The 21,880-nt window shown below is 38.1% G+C and overlaps 1 protein-coding gene across 7 annotated transcripts in view; it reads right to left on the bottom strand.

The window, feature by feature from the left end:
* Nucleotides 1–1,666: 1,666 nt before the first annotated feature.
* The window catches only part of LOC105485457 (ferric chelate reductase 1), a 138,695-nt gene continuing 118,481 nt past the window's right edge, over nt 1,667–21,880 (bottom strand). For 6 of the 7 annotated variants that reach the window (XM_071073922.1, XM_071073876.1, XM_071073951.1 and 3 more), the window contains 8 exons: nt 14,932–15,045; nt 12,471–12,586; nt 10,568–10,654; nt 6,857–6,954; nt 6,543–6,601; nt 5,241–5,384; nt 3,640–3,701; nt 1,667–3,561 (listed from right to left, as the gene is read on the bottom strand). In XM_071073922.1, the coding sequence (XP_070930023.1) occupies nt 3,469–3,561; nt 3,640–3,701; nt 5,241–5,384; nt 6,543–6,601; nt 6,857–6,954; nt 10,568–10,654; nt 12,471–12,586; nt 14,932–15,045 (773 nt within the window). In that variant the 3' untranslated portion in view covers nt 1,667–3,468. Of the gene's footprint in view, nt 3,562–3,639; nt 3,702–5,240; nt 5,385–5,792; nt 5,971–6,542; nt 6,602–6,856; nt 6,955–10,567; nt 10,655–12,470; nt 12,587–14,931; nt 15,046–21,880 lie in introns of those variants that run through there. The other variant, XR_011610339.1, reaches the window with a different exon arrangement.

The raw sequence follows: 21,880 nt of genomic DNA, 5'->3' as shown, positions 1-21,880 counted from the left end.
TGCAGAGATGAGCTTGGTGGCAGGTTGCACAAGGAACAGAAATGGCATTCCAGACTGGTGACCATCGACGACCTGGGTGCAGAGATGAGCTTGGTAGGGGCTGCACAAGTAAAAAAGAAGCAGGATGTGGATAGGAACTGTGAGTAGCCTAATCTGATTTTAAAAGGGCTTAGAAGAATCTTTCCTTTCATTCCAACCTATAATGGATTATCTTAAACCAGAACCTTTGTTCTTTTTTTCCTGCCTCATGAGAGTATACAGATAAATACAATTTCAGCCAAACACTACATGTGCCCTGAGAACTTCCTAGTTGGCATCTGCTGCATTTGTCTTCTCCCGCTGCAGCCTGGACTGGGGCAGGATGTGGAAGGGATGAGGCATTGCTTAACACACATTAGAGACAAAATCCTTGACAAAAATAAAGTACTACTGTGAATTTGATTCATTTATTTGATAACCCATCCTATAGACTACCTATGCCCTTAAGATTGATTTCTGCAGACCAGAGAATTTTTTTATTGCCTCAACTATTAATGCCAGCTCAACCACAATTTTCTAGAATTGCTTTCATTTCTTTCTGAAAAACATACATATCTTTATTTTATATTGCATCACTTCTTTTAGAAGAAAACATGATTTTGCACATTGGTTTTGGCAACATTGCTAAAGATATAAAAGCATTTAATTGAACAATAATTCCTATCAAAAGAAATAATTTTTGAAAACCTGCCCAGAGTGTTTATTACAGAAACAAAAAGAAAAACTGAGAGGAGTGAAGACGAGGAATTTGCAATTTGTGGATACCAACCACCCATAAGCAGAAGAATCATAATTTGATTCTAATCAAAAGATTTGGTATATTTGGGGCCAGGTGCAATGGCTCATGCCTATAATCCCAACACTTTGGGAGTCTGAGGCAGGAGGATTGCTTGAGCCCAGGAGTTCGCAATCAGCCTGGCAACAAAGGGAGATCTCTTCTCAAAAAAAAAAAAAAAAAAAAAAAAGTGCAATTAGCTGGCTGTGGTGCACGGAGTTAGTGCCTGTGGTGCCAGCTACTCCGGAGGTGGTGGGAGGATCACTAAAGCCCAAGAGGTCAAGGCTGCAGTGGGCCAAGATCACACCACTGCACTCCAGCCTGGACAACAGAGTAAGACCCTGTCTCAAAAAAAATAAAAAATAAAAATAAAAAAGATTAAATGGCAAAGGCTTCTTTGGGCAACTCTGTATGTAAGTTGACAAAGATCAAAATAGTGCCAACATATGAAGCACTGAAAAAGAAAAAGTTAAAATATCTTAGCCTCAACACTGGAAATATAGCAAGCTCACATATTTGAAGACCAAATGCATCAAGGCTCATCTTTCCCTTAAAAGAATTTTCAGCTGGGCACAGTGGCTCGTGCCTATAATTCCAGCACTTTGGGAGGCTGAGGCAGGTGGATCACTTTAGACCAGGAGTTTGGGACCAGGCTGACCAACATGTGAAACCCCTGTCTCTACTAAAAATATAAAAATTAGCCGGGCATGGTGACACACACCTGTAGTCCCAGCCACTCAGGAGACTGAGACAAGACTTGCTTGAACCTGGGAGGCAGAGGCTGAAGTGAGCCAAGATTGCACCACTGCACTCCAGCCTGAGCAACAGAGTGAGACTTTGTCTCAAAAAAAAAAAAAAAAAAAAAAACAAAAGAGATAATTTTTCTTTGTCAGATGTAGAATGTAACTTAAGGAAATTTATTAACATTTAAGCTCGTTAGTATAGAAAACTGGAAGAAAATAACTTTAGTACACATTTAATTTGCTATACTAAATTTTTTAAATAAAGACATTCAAAAGGAAAATTTAGGTTATAAATAGCATAGCACATATAGAATATGAACACAGAAAGTTCACATCTAAGCCCTAAGCCACTTATGATAAACACCTATAAAAGGAACAAAACCTAAACTTCCACATTATTTTACCCAGTAAAAGATGTAGGCTATTAGCAGAAAGTTGGTTAAATTCAAAAAATATAGATATAAAAAAATAAGAAATAATGAAAAAATTTTTGAAAAATAATAATAAAATAAAGATGTAGGCTACACAGCTGAGGCTATTATTCACACCATATAGAAATTAGGTTCTTGGGCCAAGCAGTAACTATAACATAATCAGAAAGAATACCTAAAGAAATAAAGTATGACTTCCTAAATTTTTTATTTTAAAAATGCCCAGTTTATTTATTTGCTTTGCCTAAGATAGCTGCATTCATCCATTACAGGGTCAGGGGACTATAAAAACAAGTATCAAACAATTGTTATAAATAATCACAGAAAACAAACTGGAAAATAAACAGTGGTTACTAATTTAACGTTTTAACCCATTACCCCAACCACCCAAAAAAAAAAAGTAGACATTTTTAAAATAAAGATTAAGAAGAGTTGGTGGAATTTAAGGGAAATGCCATCCCATAATGTTACCTAAATACTGAAAAGGAATCAGAACAAGGAAACAGGAACAAAGCAGTACAGTACTTCGGTATTATAGCGCCACCCACTGGCTAGAAGTCCTCATAGCACATATGAGATGTAGCCATAAAATAGATGAATTCTTGAAATAAGGAAGATAACACTGACCTATTCTGATTCAGTAGAGCATCAAAAATGTCTAACAAAACACAGACACATTATATTATTTCTACAAGTAAACAGAATATCTATTAGATATGTTCACAAGGGTGAGTTTTATCCATTTTGAAATCCAAGTCTATAATCCCCAAATGCTACAAGGACTTAAATTCTATAGCCAAAACAATTAACACATAAAATGCTATTTCATCTCTGTACCTGAATACATAAATGGGGCCTTTAAGTAAAAGATGCATACTTGCATTTCATTGCTAAGAAATTCATAATATATTTAAATGCTGGTAAAACCTACAATGGCATCTGTCTCATTTCCACCTTTACTAGAGAAGTAAGGAAATACACTGAGCAAAGGATATGTCCAAAAAACTAAACTGAAAAACAGTTTCTAAATAAAGTCCACAGACCATTCAGATAAACTAGCAAAAATAATTTTTCTTTAAAGTACCACAGCACCTTTGTAGTTCAAAATATATTTACCGTAATATCTCTCTTTTTTATCCTAGTGACATCTGTTGTATTTTTCCAAATCACTATTTATTTCCTTAAATACCAACATTCTTAAAATCTTGGCAAGAAATATTTGAGAGTTACTTCTCCTGAAGTACAATCTTTCCTTTAAGACCCAGAATTACATATAGGGCATGACATTAATTTATAGTCTATATGACCCTCTTGAATGTTGGTCTCTAAAGGCTGGACTTCAGAATTCCTTTACAGACATGACCTCAGTCTTCCAAGTGAGAATTCACAAATATGCTCCAGGCAGTCAGGACAGGCTTCAACTTTCTTTGGTTTGATGATAATTATCACTTGGCCTGCAAAAGCCAAGGTCTTTGCTTGCTCATAGATGGTTGATTGCAGATAAAAATACGATGAGAAAAGTAACATTCCCACAGACATAAATTGCCAACACTGCCTTTTTAAAAGCATGACCCTGAAAGAAAAATTGAGATATGAAAAAAAAAAAGTATTACCGTTAAGGTTTGTGTCAATGAACAAGAAAAGGACTTACCTCTGTTTCCGCTGCAGTAAATGACTGAAGGATCTGAATTCTGTCATCGTCTAATATTTCAACTGTCAAGAATAATAACATAAGTTTATAAGGGCAGCGTTATGCAGGTAAATTAAATTTTTAAAAACACCTGATTTGTACTGTTCACCCCAATTTCCAGGGTAGAAATTCTCCCATTCCAAGCTACTAATTATTGCAAACTTCCTCAACAATTAAGCCTCTCACAAATGTGGACAATCTGGCAAGAGTACACATTTGTTAACTAACTTAAAATATGCCTTAAAAGTCATAATGATCTAAGCTCTTTGGTTTTATTTTTGATTGACAAAATATTGTATATATTCATGATGTATGACATGATGTTTTGATATATGCATACATTATAAAATAGCTAAATCCAACTAATTAACATATGATAACTATCCAAGTTTTAAGTATATATGTATTTTAAACAGTAAGCCATCGACCAGGCATGGCGGCTCACACCTGCAATCCCAACACTTTGGAAGGAGGAGGCAGGTGGATCACTTGAGCCCAGGAGTTTGAGATCAGCCTGGGCAACAAAGTGAGACCCCGTCTCTAAAAAAATTTAAAAAGTTAGCCGGGCATGATGGCACATCCCTGTGATCCCAGCTAGATGGGAGTCTGAAACAGGCAGATGGCTTAAGCTCTGGAGTTCAAGGCTGCAGTGAGCTATGATCACACCACTGCACTCCAGCCTGAGTGACAGAGTGAGACTCTGTCTCAAAACAAACAAACAAACAAAAACAGTAAGCCATAATTCAGTGGTCATCAAAAGCCCCACATATATAAGCCTATCAAGGATCAAAAGTAGCAGGACTGATATGTACTACTCCACTCCTAAAGCCACCCCAGGCTCTCCCAAGTTTACAACATATATACTAGACGACAAATAATTTTTGCTTTTAGAAGGCCACCTTCACTTATTTTGGTGGATGAAAAGGATGAAAACCAGGCAGGACAGAAAGGATATTTAGTCTAGAATCCAGGGTAGTTTAAAATGACACCCATTCCCTACTAATTTCTCCACTCCTAATGGTGACTATAGGTACCCTGACCCTGCCTGGCACCAAAACAGACCTTGTCACTAAAGAGCAAAAGCAAAATCAGTCCTTCCTATCTAGCTGGCTTGCTCCTAGCTATATAATTATGCACATGGCAATCTAAATGATAGCACCCAGTAAGTTTGTCAAATAGGTCAAAGTTGTCCACCGCTCCATCCAGTGTTGATTTTGAGTCTTTTCTTCCTCCATCTCAGGGTTCCCTCAGCTCTAGGATTCAGAGTTCGCAGTCCATACTGGCTCTAAGTCAGACCAGCAAAGTGAAAGTACTTACAAGGAAGACCCCCTCCCTAAAACCTAAAAACCTTTCCTTTATATCTTATTCACAACTTCTAATGGTAACAATTGTAAAAAAAACAAAGGCAGAAAATCTCCACCATTTCTACCACTGGCTGAGTGATCACAAATTTTTAGTGAGCTACCAATGTAATAGTTAGCCGTTACTATCAGGAAACTCATTCTTTTCCAATGGTTTATATAAAAGTGATTTGACATAACGTGGCTTTTTTAGCAGATTACCTTTGCGAGACAGCCGATAAGCGTGTACCTCCAGAACAATCTCAGTCCCTACATGCCAGGCTACAAATCCAATCATTGCATAGGTTTTCCGTGAATCAGGAAGATTCAGTCCTGGTAAATCCATTCCCAGGAACATCGCTGCCACTACATATAAAAGAAAAAAGTTATATTCAAATGTTGTCCCACCAAGAGAGACAATTGTGTGTTTGCGTATGTGCATTGTCAAGTAAAACATACTAAAAGAGTTTGAGATAAAAAAAAAAGATTAATATTTAAGACAAAATAGTTAATTTAGGCTTTTAAAATTATAAGGCTAGATAGGGCAAGATGGGCAATTGATTATGAATTACCAGTTGTGGGGGGCAGTTTAGGGCATATTGCATAATAACACTGGAGTTTGGCCTTCTAGTGAACCCATCACCCAAGTGGTGAACATAGTACCCAAAGGGTTGTGTTTCAACTCTTTCCCCCACTCCTCCCTCTCCTCTTTTGGAGTCCCCAGAGTCTATTGTTTCTATCTTTACGTCCGTGTGTACTCATTGTTCAGCTCACATTTATAAGTGAGAACGTGTGGTATGTGATTTTCGGTTTCTGCATTTATTCATGTAGGATAATCAATTCCAGCAGCATCCATGTTGCTACAAAAGACATTATTTCATTCTGTTTTATGGCTGCATAATGGACCAATTGTTAAAAGAGATGCACCCACATTTTCCAGATCGTTTTAAGTCTGCAATGAACGAAAGGAGAAAAGTATAGAAACCATGGTTGATTGGACTCCCCCTCCGACAAAGAATCCCATAGACTATAGCAGTGTTAGGGTAGAAGGTACCTACTTAGGTGTTTATTATACAAGGTATCAAAATACACTGTATAATTATTCCTGACTTTTGAAAACCACCCTACCCTGAAAGATACAAGCCCCGTGGAAAGGACCTGGAGATGGAAAGCTTGAACCCAGCAACCCACCTCAACCCAATTCACAAATGACCCTCAATTTGAGCTACTCAAATGTTTGGCCATCAGCATAGCTTATTCTGCTGGCAAAGGCAAATGCTAAAATAAGTCTTAAAATGAGAGTTTTAAAGTTATTTTAAAGACCTTAAACTTAAAACTGAAATAATGACTTCAATCATTACCTCTAGAAATTACTTTCTGGATTTCAACGTTTAAGGCTGATTTCTCCTCAACAACCAATTACGCCAATTACTAATGCATCTAAAAATCATTTAAGCCAAATTACAACTTGCAATATAAACAGCTAGCAATTATATATGAATAAGTGGCATCACAATCTCTTACCTGCTATTATTCTAGCAGCTGTTCCCATACTCCAATGAGTCCAGTTAAACATTTGCCTTCTACCAAAATAAGAACCAGTCAGTGTTCTTAAAAGCAATGGAACTATAATTAATTCCCAATAGAATAAAAAGCATGTAATTTCCCTTTTTGTCTGGGAATTAGATATCTGAAATGCATTTTAAAGTATTTCAAAGTAACTATAATTTATCACTGAATTTTATAAAATGCAAAATTTTTCCATTTGAAAAGAGATTAGTTTGCCAACTAATGATATCTACATTAAGAGAGCATTTATATAGAAAGGCTCTAAGTACCTTGGGTCATGTAAAGGTGGCCTGAAGACTGCCAGAAGAGGCTGAAGAACTGCCAAAGTCATCACTATACAGCCGAGGTATGGGTGGTAACCTGCACGCTAAACAAATTTACACCATTTCAATGGCCTCAATCTCTCTCATCAATTTAAATCCTCAAGTTAAAAATAATACACACAGATGCATTCTTAGTATTTTTCCATGGCTTTAAGCATTCAATAATGATGATAATAATAACAGGCAACATTCACTGAGTATACACATTGTACCAGGAACATACTTTACACACACTAATTCTCACTACAATGTTTGACAACTGGTTATCAATATCCCAGTTTTACAAATGGGGAAACTGAGGCTCAGAGATATCAAGAACTATGTCCACGGTCACAGTATGTAAATGGTTGTGGTGGAATCCATGTAGAGAATGCTACCTCTCCCCATCAGGATGCTACAGGTTGGTACAAAAGTAGTTGCAGTTTTTTTCAAGTATTTTAATCCACAATTACTTTTGCACCAACCTAATAGATGGCCACCAACATCAGAACAGCCATCTGCAGCCCAGCTGGGACTAGTTAGTGTCCCCATGTCAAGCGCAATCACCCCAGCATATGGTAATAATTGGTTTAGCCCTCTATGTTTCCCTGAACCGTGGGTTCTATATGACTCCCTGTAACCCTGGAGCTTAACAGAGTCTTAGTCACTCAATAAATGTTTGTTGATTCAGTGCATAACCTATATAGCCACTGTATTAAAAGCTTATCACCTCTGTCCAGAATGAAGATCTAACCCAAGAAAAAGTACTGACAGACTATCACAATAGTTTCTGCTGCATTCCTCCTTTAGTGATGTCACATGCCTGCTCAGAACAGCAGATAGTTGGATTCGACCACTTTGTGCAATGATTTTTCATTCAAACACTTAAGAGAAGGACTAAGAAGATATTCTAACCTGTGACACATTTGGATGGAGGGATACTACTGTCTGTTGTCAGTGATGCCCATGCTTGGTAGCACAGATTTGTATCGGTGACCTAGAAACGGGGACATAGTGGTTTCTAAGCCATCATAGGAAGTCCTTGTAAATAGGAACTAAAGGCTAACAAAAGAACAATATGAAAACATTCTCAAACCGTGGACTCAGTGATGCATGGGTAAAATTATAACCATGACTTTAGAGATACAAAGGGTCTCTAATAAAAAATAAAACAGCAGCAGTAACAAGATTCTTGCATGTGTTAGAATGTGCTAGGAATTATCCTAAGTACTTTGAGTTATTTTATCCCCAATCCTCACAGAAAGCCTATAAGATAGATACTATACCATCCCCATTTTACAGATGAGTAAATTGAGGGTCATAGTTAAATAACTTGCCCAAGGTGTGCCCGCCAGGTAATAAGTCATGGTGGCAGGATTTGAATCCAAGGAATCCAGCTTTAGAATGGTGCTCTTAACCTTTGTTCTATCGTATTCATAAACTGCAAAGGCTATAAAGTAGACAATTACAAAATAAGTGTTACCCTTGTCCCAAATGTCTGAATTAAAATAAAGTTCTCATGTCTCAACTCATATCACAAAATATTCATAACTTCCTTAAAAAGATAGGTTGACTGACACAAAAACTACCTAAAAAGCAGGAGAGAGATTTCCTAGTAATATCTGTGACCCAGGATTCGTCAATCTTATCCCCGTGGCACCAGCCCAAGCTCTGAAATATGAAATTTTGATATCAAATTCTCATTGGCTATAAAAACTGGAAAAGCATAATGAAAGCACAGGCTCTGAACTTAACGTATATCACTTATTCTCAATAAGACTTATTCATTCATTCACTAAATGTTTACTGAGTACCTGCTACATACTTAAATCTGTTCTGAACATACCAGTGGATATCCCAGCTCTGACAGAGCTGACATAGTAGTGTTGGAAGGGAGATCAGGAAAAAATATGGCAAGTAAGTAAATTATATGAAATGGTATAACATAAAGAGTGCTATGGGAAAAAATAGAGCAAGGCAGGGCTCTCTGTGAGGCTTCCATTTGAGCAAAGACTTGAGGAAGGTGAGGGAGTAATGGGAGCATGTGCCAGGCTGAAAGAAGAATGATGGCAAAGACTATAAAGCAGGAGCATGCCTGGCATGTCTGCATACCAGCCAGGAGGCCGGTATGGAAGGAGATGGACGAGGAGGTCAGTTCAGAGAATAACTGGGAGCCAGTCATGAAAGTCCCTGGAAGAACTTTGATTTACTCTGAATAAAATTGAGAGACATTAAAGAAATCAGTTTGGGGTACAAGAATGGCAAGGTCTGATTTACTTTTTTTTTTTTTTTTTTTTGAGACAGAGTCTCACTCCGTCACCTAAGCTAGAGTGCAGTGGTGCGATCTCAGCTCACTGCAACCTCCGCCTCCCAGGTTCAAGTGGTTCTCCTGCCTCAGCCTTCTGAGTAGCTGGGATTACAGGTGTGCGCCACCACGCCTGGCTAATTTTTGTACTTTTAGTAGAGACGGGGTTTCACCATGTTGATCAGGCTGGTCTCAAACTCCTGACCTCAAGATCCGCCTGCCTCTGCCTCCCAAAGTGCTGGGATTACAGGCGTGAGCCACCACACCTAGCCTAGTTTACATTTTTAAAAAAATAACTGTCTTCTTTGTAGAAAACAGATTGTGCATGGGCAAGGGTTGAAGTGGAGGGACCAGTTAAGTGGCTACTGCAATGGCCAAGCAAAAGATGATAGAGGCTCACACTCCTACAGTAGTATCTGATGACAGTGACAAGTGTTAGACTGTGGATATACTTTACATGTAGAGCCAATGGAACTTCCCAATGGATTTGACATGGGATGTGCAAGAGAGCACAGTTAATGATAATTCCAAGGCTTTGATCTAACAATGGAATTCCAGTAGCTACCATGGAGGTGGCAGTGGGTGGAGCAGCCCTGGGAGAAAAGATGGTCAGGAGTCCCATTTTGGACGTGTTAAGTCTGATGTCTTAGACATGCAAGTCAAAGTCCTGCATGAAATGTGAGCTAGATGTGTGTCTCAAGCCACAGGAGAAGTCTGGACTGGAGATAAATATTTGGGAATAAGCATCAGTTTCTTCATTTGTGACATGGGATTATTATTAATACCTACTAATCTGAAATTTAAAAGATTTTTTAATAAAAATATGTAGAGATGAGGCCTCACTATGTTGCCTAGGCTGGTCTCGAACTCCTGAGCTCAAGCAATCCTCCCACTTCAGCTCCCAAAGTGCTGGGATGACAGGTGTGAACCACCACACCCAGCCTGAGATTTAAATTAGATAACACATATAAAGCACTGAGAACCACTGGGTACAGAGTAGAAATCCAAATTATGTTAGCTTAGTGGTCATCACAGTACTAGTTAGAGAAAACCACCTCACATTGTTCATGTTCCTGAGACATCACACATTGAATTGTCATCCCTCTATAGTGAGAAAAATTAACTAAGGCTGTAGCATGTATATAACTCATGATGCAGCCTACAAATACATTTCATTACTGAATAATCTGTACTGACATCCTCACCCTACCCCAACCTCTAACCATGTGAAAGAGCCATCCAATGATTCAAAAGGGAAAGAAAGAGGGATCGATGAAGAAATATCTTTTTACCCATCATTTGAGAATAAAACAGCAATCTGTTTTGACGTAAAATGGATTTACATAAAAACATCCTATTTAAGATATACTTACCCTACTCCAGCCTCCCCTGTATATAAATGGCAAAACAAAAGCAATGCAGGTGAGGGCAGTTGTGGTGAACATGAGCATTCGATGCACCTGCAAGGTAAAATGACATATTGAGAAGACACTTATCCATGTAAGAGAAAGGTGGTGTTACAATGGGGAAAATAGGGAAAAGACCATGGGGTAAGATTCACTGAAGGCATGCATTCAACTGACATCTAATCACAGTTTGTAATCAGGTTAAAAAAAATTAGTATACAATTAAACTTTAAAGAAAACCCTAAGTTGCCATTCTCATCATTCAAAAGTGTATGCCAAGACTTCACCTGCACAGAGCAGCAGGAATGGATATTTCACACACAGAGCATATTTACTTGCCAAGTCCTTCGTTTCCTTCCAAAGATATTTATTAAGCTCCACCATTGAGCACAGTGCTATAACAGGTGCAATGAAATAGTAAGGAAACAAACAAACAAAAAATACTGTCTCCTGAGGAGCTTCAGTTATAATTGAGTCAATAAAAGAAAAATATGTGAACTATGTAATTCATGATACAAATTAGGAGAATAGTAAGTGTGAAAATAGCCACTGTTTATTGATTATGCCAGGATAACTGGTGCAGACCAAAACTATCTTGGGGAAAGTAGGAGGTACCCTGTGTATGAGTGTGTGTATGGATGGAGATGGATGGCTGGATGGATAGATGGATGGATGGATGGATGGATGGATGGATGGATGGATGGATGGAAGGAAGGAAGGATGGATGGATGGATGGAGATAGAGATAGAGATAAAACTATGACGCGTGTATATATACACATCATCAGCATCATAAATTTAAAGGCACTGGAGGATTCGAGTTGATAAAGAGAATACACAATCTTTGAGCTGGGAATATCCACATGAGCAGATAAGAGAGAGAGAGCACGAGAGCAAAGGCACTCAAGTGCAAGCAAGAAAGTAGTCACCTGGCAGCAAACCACAGGCAGAGAAAGAAAAGTAGCAAGGTGAGCCATGTAGCAGTACTGAGAACAAATCAAACAGATTGGCCCTCCCAGGCAATAGTGAAAAATGAGGCTAGATAAGGTAACCCTTACAATCTACAAATGTATATGAATATGAAGTGTCAAGGATACCCTCTTACAAAGTCAAAACTGTTCCAACAAGCAGTATTTTTTTCTACAGGCATGTACATTCTTACCCAACATGAACTCATTGATTTTCCACTATATATGTAAATATCTATACTCCATGACCCATGAAACATAAGGTTTGGTTTGCTTTGTTTTGAAGGATATTCATTGGCTCTTGCTATGTTCCTATTAGTAGACTGCCTCCCCATCTCACGGGAAGGAAGAGCATGAAAAAGAACACGTTCAGTTTCTGTTCCCACCTATATAGGAGATAGATGATCCCAAGTGATGAGTTAGAGATAACCAACATTCAATGGCCCACAACCAGAGGAGTGACCTTTGCTTTGAAGCACAGTAAGCTCCCACTATTTCTTTCTTCAGTTCCTCTGCATTCCTTGGCCTGACTTTACTCAGTGCAGTGTAGTGGGTGAATGCTCTTCCAACATATCCCTCTACAAACAGAGGTATAAGTAAAGGTCATTTGGGTCCCAAAGTCTATATTACAAAGGGACTCACATGGCCCTGACACATTCTCCAGTCCAGCCTGACTCTTCCTAAAACTGTCTGTATTCTTGTCTCTATCAAGCACCTTGTGTCCACTCTCACTTGATCAGGAAACCAAAGGGAAAAAGGAAGATCCCAGACCTACATCTGTAACCACAAAACACATACACATACACACATACACACATACACATACACACATACTTCATATGTTTTCATGTTGCAGTGTTCAAATACTATGAAAATTGCGTTGAACTTTTTTCCCTCACCTACCTGAAACCAAGCTGCTTCACCAAGGAAGAAAGCTTTTGACCAAACTGGTTTGAAGAACCGGGCAACCAGTACACCTATGCTAACAGTAGTCATCCATGCCACAAACATTAAGGCACCTACAAGTGAGATAAATGTAATAGTAGACCATCACAAACTAATCAAGCTGTTGCTTAAATGATGAAGCCAAATGCTCAGAAAACATAAACAGCCAGCAAAATACATTCAGCTGACATAAGTACAACCTAAATGGTGCTACACATCATAGTTTTACTACCATTACTCTTTTGAACAGCAAACACTTCTATAGCTCCTATTATGTGCTAAGTATTCTAAATGCTTTACATATACTAATTTAGTTGATCTTTACAACAATCCTATGATGTAGTTATAACTATTAGTCCAGTTTTGCTGAATGGGGAAACAAAGCCATAGAGAATTAAGTAGCTCTTCCAAGGTTACAAAGTTGGGATACAAACCCTATCTGATTTCAGTAACTGTGCTCTTAACCACTATACTAATAACTGCCTCTGCAGTTATTTCAAAAGCTTCTCACATCTCACTCCAAAAGGCAGTGAAAAACAAATAGGCATATTATTTCGGAATCCAATTACTACCAAACTGGAGCTACAACATGAGTAGAAACAAATCAACAACAATAAAGTTACTTTCAAGCTTAACAGTGATAGCATTTATGGAAAACTTTACTGTAATGGATAACTCTGGAAAATATACAGGGAATATCCCAAATAAGGAAAGTTTCCCCCAAAACACTAAGAGTTTACAGTAGTTTAGTGTACACTACACTATTCCCATACTTTCAAATCCCATCTTTTTTAACAATAAGCCAGGCTAGTTTTCGAATGAAGTCAACTTTCATCTGTAGAACCAGAGTATATTAAAAGTCTTGGGTGTTTTGTTTTTTGTTTTTTGGGGGATGGAGTCTCACTCTGTTGCCCAGGCTGGAGTGCAGTGGTGCAAACTCAGCTCTATGCAACCTCCACCTTCTGGGTTCAAGAAATTCTCCTACCGGCCGGGCGTGGTGGCTCACGCCTGTAATCCCAGCACTTTGGGAGGCCGAGACGGGTGGATCACGAGGTCAGGAGATCGAGACCATCCTGGCTAACACGGTGAAACCCCATCTCTACTACAAAATACAAAAAACTAGCCGGGCGAGGTGGCGGGCGCCTGTAGTCCCAGCTACTCCGGAGGCTGAGGCAGGAGAATGGCGTGAACCCGGGAGGCGGAGCTTGCAGTGAGCCGAGATCCGGCCACTGCACTCCAGCCTGGGCGACAGAGCGAGACTCCGTCTCAAAAAAAAAAAAAAAAAAAAAAAAAAAAGAAATTCTCCTACCTCAGCCTCCCAAGTAGCTGGGACTACAGGCGCGCACCACCATGCCTGGCTAATTTTTGCTGAGATTACAAAGTGTTTAGTAGAGACAGGGTTTTGCCATGTTGGCCAGGCTGGTCTCGAACTCCTGACCTCAAGTGATCCACCCACCATACCCTCCCACAGTGCTGGGATTACAGGCATGAGCCACCGTGCATGGCCTAGAGCCTTGTTTTTAGGCTACTGTTCTTCCAACTTCATTCTATTCCTCATTTAGGTATTATATATGATGCCTAAGTATAGCACTAAGTACTTTGCATGCTCTGAAATACTTGCACGTTGATCAATGCAACAACAAAATTGTACCTCTGAAACCAAACTACTGTAATAATTAAACAATCAAAATCACAGGCCATTCTTTTATTAGCATTTATTTTAATAACTGGTAAAAATTTAGGTCTCATAAAAGTTAAATTAACCCAGTAACACTTGACCCTGGCTGCAGTTAGAAACAATTAGGATAGTTTTTCAAAATTATAGATGTCTTAAAAACTCCACTGGTGATTTTAGCGTGTAGCCAAAGTTAAATCCACTGAATTAGCCCTACTCTCCATTTTTAATGAAAATTAGCAAACATTAAGATAGATGATGCTTACCAACAGCTGTGTCAAAAAAAAAAATAGATGCTGCTGCCTGCAAGTGTTACTGTTTAAACATAAAAGCTTTATAGGCCAGGCGTGGTGGGTCACGCCTGTAATCCCAGCACTTTGGGAGGCTGAGGTGGGCAGGTCACGAGGTCAGGAGATCGAAACCATCCTGGCCAACATGGTGAAACCCCATCTCTACTAAAATTACACAAATTAGCTAGGCGTGGTGGCGCACGCCTGTAGTCCCAGCTACTCTGGAGGCTGAAGCAGGGCAATCTCTTGAACCTGGGAGGCAGAGGTTGCAGTGAGCCAAGATCACGCCACTGCACTCCAGCCTGGTGACAGAGGAAGACTCCATCTCAAAAAAAAAAAAAAAAAAAAAGCTTTATAAAAATTAGCTACATTATACCCACAACCATGCCTAATCCAGCCAGCACTGAGTCCGCAGGTAAGTTGATTCCACAAAGTAGTTACACATGTAACCTACCATGAACCTTCAGAAGGAGTACAGAATGGGATCCTCCTATGTTCTTTGGAGAGTCTGTCACATCATATTTTTCATAGGTAATCAAAGGCTGCTGAGAGTGCTTGTAAATTCGACCTGCAAATTAGAAACAAAATTAAACCTGACAAAGAATAATTACTGCCTCAGATAAAAAAAGGAATTGAGATATGGGCAGGGCATGGCAACAAAATTTCTTAAGGTAATAAAAAATAATTAAATATCAACAGAGATGTCATTCATATGCAAAAGCAACATAAAGATACATGCAAGGGCACACAGCCTTCCTGAAAAAAGTTAAAGAATATAGCCAACCTAGAGATGAATTAAAATGAGAACTAGGAACAGAGAATGTATAGTAAAAGAATTGGTGATATAAAGAGATAAGTTAAATAATAAATTAAAATAAACATTGTTAATATGGTCACAAACCATTGAAAAATGTTAAAAAATATATTGAAAAAGAATACATATTTTTAAAAAATCTACAAGCCATTGACCACCACCTGCATATAAAATCCTAGAATAAACTAACTGAAATTGGGCTGGGGGAAAGAGGATGGTTGGAAGACAAAGAAAAGCATTTTATGATATATTATTTCACACATGGTCAATTTGAACTAACAAACCAATATTCCAAATAGTAGTGACATAAGCAAATTGAGGATACATTATTTTAATATTACCATTTATTGTGTACAAAATTAAATCAGTGAATGTATAGAATTATTCCAAATGTGTGTGGATCTGTGTGTGTTCTTTCTAGGAATCTATCTTAGCAAAGATATACGTAAGGAAAGTTTACAGCAATGTTTTCCATGCTGGCAAAAAAAAAAAAAAAAAAAAAACACTAACTAAATAGCCATCATTAGGGGAATGAGTAAATAAATTTTGGAACATACATATTTTTAGAATACTGTGCTGCATCAAAAATAAGACATTTAATATAACAAATATAAATACATGAAACTTTGTCTAAAACAAATGATAAATATTAGACCACAAACTACATCTTAATAATTTCCAAAAGGAAATAAAAGGATACAGGTTATATTATTTGCCCAAAATGCAACAAAACTAAAAATTAACATTGAAAAGCTAGGGGGAAAATGGTCCATCTAAATATTTATAAAACTACTCTTTTTAATAACCTTTGGATTAAATAAGAAATTAAAACTAAAACCACATGTCTTCATCAAGATGTATAACAATAAAGACACTTCATAACAAAACATGTGTGATGCAATCAAGGTACTATTCAAAAAATGTTATCATCTTAAAAGCATTTCCTAACACACACACACAGAAATAATTTTATTCAAGGTGCATTTAAAGTAACAAAATATAACCTGGGAAACCAGAAAAAAAAGATCAATTAAAAACAAAGGTAGAACTTAAGCTAGTAACGCTAAAAATCAGAAAAGTCAATCCTCTAAAAGGATAATTAAAATCCATTGAGTTTTTGGCAACTCTGATACCTCATTGATCCAATGAAAGGAAACATCATAATGTTAGAAATTTAAAGGATGGCTGGGTGTGGTGGCTCACACCTGTAATTCCAGCATTTTGGGAGGCCGAGGCGGGTGGATCACGAGGTCAGAAGTTCAAGATCAGCCTGGCCAAGATGGTGAAACTCCATCTCTGCTAAAACTGCAAAAATTAGCCAGGTGCACTGGCAGACACCTCTAATCCCAGATTCTCAGGAGGCTGAGGCAGGAGAATCGCTTGAACCTGGGAGGCAGAGGTTGCAGTGAGCGGAGATCCCACCACTGCACTCTAGCCTGGGAGACAGAGCAAGACTCCGTCTCAATTTAAAAAAAAAAAAAAAAAAGGAAATTTAAAGGGTGACATAGCCGCCAATATGGAAAACAATTTTATATAAAAACACTGTATACAACTTTAAATCAGCCCCCAAAAATCTCAAAATCTAAACAAAATGGGTGAATTTGGGGGGAGAAATATAGAATTACAAAAACTGACCAAAGTAGTAGTAACCATGGAAAGTAATAACAATAAAAAAATTCTTTTTTTTTTTTTTTTTTTTTTTGAGATGGAGTCTCACTCTGTCGCCCAGGCTGGAGTGCAGTGGCACGATCTTGGCTCACTGCAACCTCTGCTGCCCGGGTTCATGCCATTCTCCTGCCTCAGCCTCCCGAGTAGCTGGGATTACAGGAGCCTGCCACTGCACACAGCTAATTTTTGTGATTTTAGTAGAGACGGGGTTTCACCATCTTGGCCAGATTGGTCTTGAGCTCCTGACCTCCTGATCCACCTGCCTCGGCCTCCCAAAGTGCTGGGATTACAGGTGTGAACCACCACGCCCAGCCAAAAAATTCTTTTTAATTAGTCAAATATTTCCATCGAACATCCAGACTGTTATATGGGTGAGTTCTACCACACCAGTAAAATTTTTCCCTAATTTGTTTTTTTATTTTATTTATTTATTTATTTATTTATTTATTTTAATTTTTTTTTTTTTTTGAGGCAGCATCTCACTCTGTTGTCCAGGCTGGAGTGCGGTGGTGTAATCACAATTCATTGCAGCCTTGACCTCCCAGGCTCCAGAGATCCTCCCACCTCAACCTCCGAAGTAGCTGGGACCATAAACGCACACCACCACGCCCAGCTAATTTTTGTATTTTTTGTGGAGATGGGGTTTCATCACGTTGCCCAAGCTGGTCTCAAACTCCTGGGCTCAAGTGATCTGCCCAGCTCGGTCTCTCAAAGTGCTTGGATTACAGCATAAGCCACTGTGACTCGCCTGTTAAAAATTATTTTTATTTAAACTCTTTTAGAGTTTACTCTATGAGTCTAGTATAACCCTGAAATCAAAACTACGCATGTGTACATTCACACAAGCGCCCCACACATTCATGCAGTCACAACATAAACCAAAATCACTTATGAATATAGATGTAAAAAGCTTAAAGAAAATATTAGTAAATCAAATCAGTTATATACTAAGAGAATAATAAAACATAACCAAGTAAGGTTTATTCCAGGAATGTGAGGATCATTCACCATCCAGAAATCTATTAAAGTAACGATAAAATACCATCTCAATCACTGCCCAAAAGACATTTGATGAAATTCAGCACACAGTCATATGAATTCTTAGTAAAGTTAGAAACAAAAGAATATTTCCTCAACACTATAAAGGATATCCACAAGAAAAATACAACAAATAGACATTTAACACTGAATATCAGATGCATTTGCATCAAAATCAACAATAACCACAAAAATTCTTGCCACCTCATTGCTACCACTCTACATTATTCAGCAAGAACTAAATAATGCAATGAGACAAGAAAGAAAATGAGGGCTATTAATCTGTCATTATTTGCACAGGATATGACATTTATCCAGAAAAATCCAAAATAATCAACTGGAAAATTAGGAGGCTTAAATTTAAGATAAATATTCAATAATAAATAACTGTCCTATATGACAATATATTTACAATACGTATGAAAAACAATCCCATTCATAATAATTTGCTTTAGAGAACTATAAAATACACAGGAACAAAGTAACCAAAAATATGTATATAAGCCCTATGAAGATACGTAGAAAACCATAAAATTTCATTGAAAGACATATGCAGGTTCGGAATACATGGAATATCCCAGTGTGTTCCTGCATAGACAGGCTCACTATTACACAGAGTTATTCTCTAAATTGCTCTAAAATTGCATTACAATTTCAATCATAACCCCAACAGGGTTTTTAATAGAATTTGATAAATCAGCTTGAGCCAGAGAGTTGGGACAGCCTGGGCAACATAACGAGACCCCATCTCTATAAAAAATTAACTGAGAATGGTGGCACATGGCTGTAGTCCCAGCTACTAAGGAGGCAGAGGTGGGAGGATGGCTTGAGCCTGGGAGGTCAAGCTTCAGTGAGCCGTGATTGCACCACTGCACTCCAGCCTGGGCAACAGAGTGAGATCCTGTCTCAAATAAAAGAAGAATTCGACAAATTAGGTCTAAAGTTTATCTAGAAGAACAGATACACATGAAGAAGCAAAAATTCTTGAAAAAGAAGGCCAGAAGGGGTATCATGTTCTATCAAAACTCACAAACCTATTATAAAGCAACAGCAATTCTAACTAATGCAGGAACAGACAAACGTAACAATAGAAGAACAGATACACTAGAAATAATTCAATTTATTGATAGACTTTTAATGTATGATAAAGAGGCTTTTAAAGCAGTGAGAAAATGTGGACTATTCAAAAAATGGTGTTAGGACACCTGGTTACTCATCCAGTGAATACTATTTTACCATGGCTTGTTATAAGGCAGAAAATGAGAAAGAAGAGTTTTATGTAATGAATGCCTAGAGAAGAGAATGTCAAGAAGAAAAAGACAATAACTGTCAGGAGCTACAGAAGTGTCAAAAAGAAAATGATCAAGAAAACTATCAAAAATGACAAGAAAGGCACTGGGGAAGCTAAAAATCCTGCATTCATTGAGTGGTAGTGATGAAAAAGAGACTCCAAGCCCAACAACCCTGAGAGACAAGTTGGAAGAAAATGTGTTTAAACTCTGAATCACTGTAGAGTCATGAACTAAGCATGAACTTAACCTTCATGAAAGCAGAAGTCCATTATGATTTCAGAATTCCATTGTGTGGCTCCATTATAATTTTGTAGTCTTGCTCAAAGGGAGTTCATGCTTAGTGCAAGAACCGGCAGTAATAGGTTACCTACAGTATTCCTAAATTCTTTAAATAACAGGTCATGTGATAGCTGTGTCTCTACTTCATTAATTATTAAAATTGGTAGATTTCCTCATTGTGAATTACTTAATTACCCAAGTGATTTCTATCTTTCAGTTTAAACAGTCAGTATTTCACATGACTGCTTATCCCAAGACAGGATAATGTCAGCAACATGAAGAAAATAGCAGTTAGAAAAAGGTTTTAAATGGATAGACTGTTAGGAAACTTTATTGAAATTGGATACATTTTACATTTATATGGGTTACAGAGATTATATGATTGCTTTGAAAATTGGTTTAAACCTTACAAAGTCTTACTGCTTTTAAGCGGAATTCAATATATAAATGGTCCACATGCATAAAGCTAAGTAATAGAAGAGGCAATGATTTATGTGATAACTGTCATTTGTTCCCTGGTACAAAAAGATTGGAAAATTCATTTCCAGGGATAGCAATCTCCAGGTTTGTTTATTGGAGTGTTTTGTTTTGTGTGCTTTTCACTCTACCAGTAAAAAAAAAAAAAAAAATAGCTTGTGCTCCTAATATATGTATATTTTTGTTAATAAACAGATTCATGTTTATTGCATTATATTGTATTAATATCTATTACACCTAATACATATTGTATCAATATCTATTATATCTAATACATATTAAGATATTAATATGTATTAATATCTTATGTACACCAGCAGTCCCCAACCTTTTTGCCACCAAGGACCAGTCCAAGAGAGACAATTTTTCCATGGAAGAGGGGGAGGGATGGTTTTGGGATGAAACTGTTCCACCTTAGATCAAACGCACTAGATTCTTATAAGGAGCACACAACCTAGATCCCCGACATGCGCAGTTCACAATGGGGTTCGTGCTCCTATGAGAATCTAATGCCACCGCTGATCAGACAGGACAGTAATGCTCACTCGCTCACCTCTCACCTCCTGCTGTGCGGCCCAGTTCCTAACAGGTCACAGACCAGTACCAGTCCATGACCTGTCAGTTGGGGATCCCTGACGTACACTATAAAACATATTAAAATATTTAAAATTTTAATGACAAAAAGTAAATCTAAACAAAGTTCTAGTATTGTTCCCTGTATCCCCTGGCCTGCCTTGCAATGTGCATAGCTTACTTGGGAAAACCCCATCCTAGAGCAGTAAGTTATCAAACTACAGCATACATAAAACCTCCTGGGATGCCTATTAAAATGCAGATTCCATGCACCAACAAAAGAGACTCAGTGCGTCTGAGATGGAGTTCAGGAATCTGCACTGCTAGCAGTCACTCCAGGTGGTTCTGAAGCACATTAAGCCCCACATTTGGAGAAACACCACAGAGAAGTCAAGGCAGAGATTCTCCCTCCCATGCCATCAGCACAGCAACATCAGTTGGCAAGGGAGGGGGAACAATTCTCTATTTTCACATGGATCATCCATTAACTAGGTGTTTCTGAGGGAGTGTTAGAACTATCATTTAAAAGAAAACATGTTCTGATTTCTACGTTGCTAACCTATGAAGAAACATGTGTGCTATATACCCACACATATAAAATTTATTATACAACAGAATTCCTCCATTTAAATGAAATGGTTTTTCTCTAAAGTATATTTTAAGTATAAAACTTTAAAAAGTATAAACCATTAAATCGTCTAACAATTTAAGAAATCCATTTGCATCAATAATCATTTATGAAGCATCTATACATGTTGGGCGCTGATATGGTTTGGTTCTGTGCCCCCTCTCAAATCTCACTTTGAATTGTAATCTCCATGTGTTGGAGGAAGGGCCTGGTGGGAGGTGACTGAACCATGGGGGAACACTTCCCCCTTGCTGTTCTCGTGAAAGTGAACGAGTTCTCAGGAGATCTCATTGTTTAAAAGTGTGTGGCACTTCCACCTTCACACTCTCTCTCTCCTGTCACCATGTGAGATGTGGCTACTTCCCCCTTGCCTTCTGCCATGATTGTAAGTTCCCTGAGGCCTCCCCAGCCATGCTTCCTGTACAGGCTGTGGAACTGTGAATCAATGAAATCTATTTTCTTCATAAGTTACCCAGTCTCCGGTAGTTCTTTACAGCAGTGTGAGAAGGGACTAACACAGACACCAAAAGAAGCAGTCTGATATTAAAGAAAGGATACAACTTTTATAATTGGAAGCAACCTGGGTTTAATTTCTGACGCTGCTACTTGTTTGATTTTGAACAAGTTGCTTGGC

The sequence above is a fragment of the Macaca nemestrina genome, chromosome 1 (assembly GCF_043159975.1).
Source record: "Macaca nemestrina isolate mMacNem1 chromosome 1, mMacNem.hap1, whole genome shotgun sequence".
NCBI lineage: Eukaryota > Metazoa > Chordata > Mammalia > Primates > Cercopithecidae > Macaca > Macaca nemestrina.
Note: the sequence above shows the minus strand (reverse complement) of the source record. Positions and strands in the feature narration are given on the sequence as shown.